We start from the raw sequence: 1,391 nt of genomic DNA on the forward strand, positions 1-1,391 counted from the left end.
ACCAGTATGGACCAGTACAGACCAGTACAAACCAGTATAAACCAGTACAAACCAGTATGGACCAGTACAGACCAGTACAAACCAGTATAAACCAGTAAAGGCTCCCAGTATAAACCAGTAAAGCCATTTTCCCTCTTTTTTCCCATTTTTAACCCTTTAACTCCCTCCCAGTGCCCCCAGATCCCCTCCCAGTCCCTCCCAGTCCCTCCCAGTATAAACCAGTAACCCCCAGTCCCAAACCAGTACAAACCAGTACAAACCAGTATAAACCAGTAACCCCAAATCCCCATTTTCCCCTATTTTTCCCCTTTTCCTCCCATTTTTAACCCTTTAAGTCCCTCCAAACCCCCCCAAATTTCATCCCAGTGACCCCCAGCCCCCTCCCAGTGCCCTCCCAGTATAAACCAGTATAAACCAGTACCGCGGGCTCCAGCGTGGACCAGTACCAGAGGCGCTGGGCGTCGTCGCGCAGGTCGGGCCGGCCGCAGCTGGGGCAGCCCAGGGCGCCCACCCCCCTCTCCCGCAGCCCCACCGTGAAGTGCAGCCGGAAGCACTCGGGGCACAGGGGGCACGAGCAGCCCGGCAGCCACTGCATCTGCACCAGTATAAACCAGTAAGGACCAGTATGGAACTGGTTTGGTCCCAGTTGGATCCCAGTTCCATTGGGGTTAATGGTGGTGCTGCCTCCAGTGGTCAGTGAGGGAATTGCAGGCATTAAAACGCTAAACCAGTATGAACCAGTAGCTCCCAGTTAGTCCCAGTTCATCCCAGTAAACCTCCAGTAAGTCCCAGTACCCACAAACCAGTATAAACCAGCACAAACCAGTACAAACCAGTAACCTCCAGCACAAACCAGTACAAACCAGTAACCTCCCACTAATGGGTTTCTATGGTGGTGCTGCCCCCAGTGGTCACTGAGGGAACTGCAGCCATTAAAGCGCCAAACCAGTATAAACCAGTAGCTCCCAATTCATCCCAGTTCATCCCAGTAAGCCCCTAGTAAGTCCCAGTACCCACAAACCAGTATAAACCAGTATAAACCAGTAACCTCCCACTAATGGCTTTCTATGCTGGTGCTGCCCCCAGTGGTCACTGAGGGAATTGCAGCCATTAAAACACAAAACCAGTATAAACCAGTAGCTCCCAGTTCATCCCAGTTCATCCCAATAAGCCCCCAGTAAGTCCCAGCACCCCTGAACCAGTACAAACCAGTACAAACCAGTACGAACCAGTAAACTCCCACTAATGGCTTTCTATGCTGGTGCTGCCCCCAGTGGTCACTGAGGGAATTGCAGCCACTAAACAGCCAAACCAGTATAAACCAGTTCATCCCAGTATCCCCAAACCCCCTCCCAGTTCATCCTAGTTCATCCCAGTAAGCCCCCAGTAAG

General features: G+C 52.0%; 1 protein-coding gene across 1 annotated transcript in view; it reads right to left on the reverse strand.

The window, feature by feature from the left end:
• The window catches only part of LOC121353379 (E3 ubiquitin-protein ligase RNF31-like), a gene marked incomplete at its 3' end in the record, with an annotated part of 2,342 nt that extends 1,670 nt beyond the window's left edge, over positions 1 to 672 (reverse strand). The window contains exon 1 of the mRNA XM_041467166.1: positions 422 to 672. Coding sequence (XP_041323100.1) covers positions 422 to 595 — 174 coding nt within the window. The remainder of the gene's footprint in view (positions 1 to 421) is intronic.
• Positions 673 to 1,391: the final 719 nt, after the last annotated feature.

Source organism: Pyrgilauda ruficollis, unplaced genomic scaffold, assembly GCF_017590135.1.
Source record: "Pyrgilauda ruficollis isolate IOZ18807 unplaced genomic scaffold, ASM1759013v1 scaffold2008, whole genome shotgun sequence".
Lineage (NCBI taxonomy): Eukaryota > Metazoa > Chordata > Aves > Passeriformes > Passeridae > Pyrgilauda > Pyrgilauda ruficollis.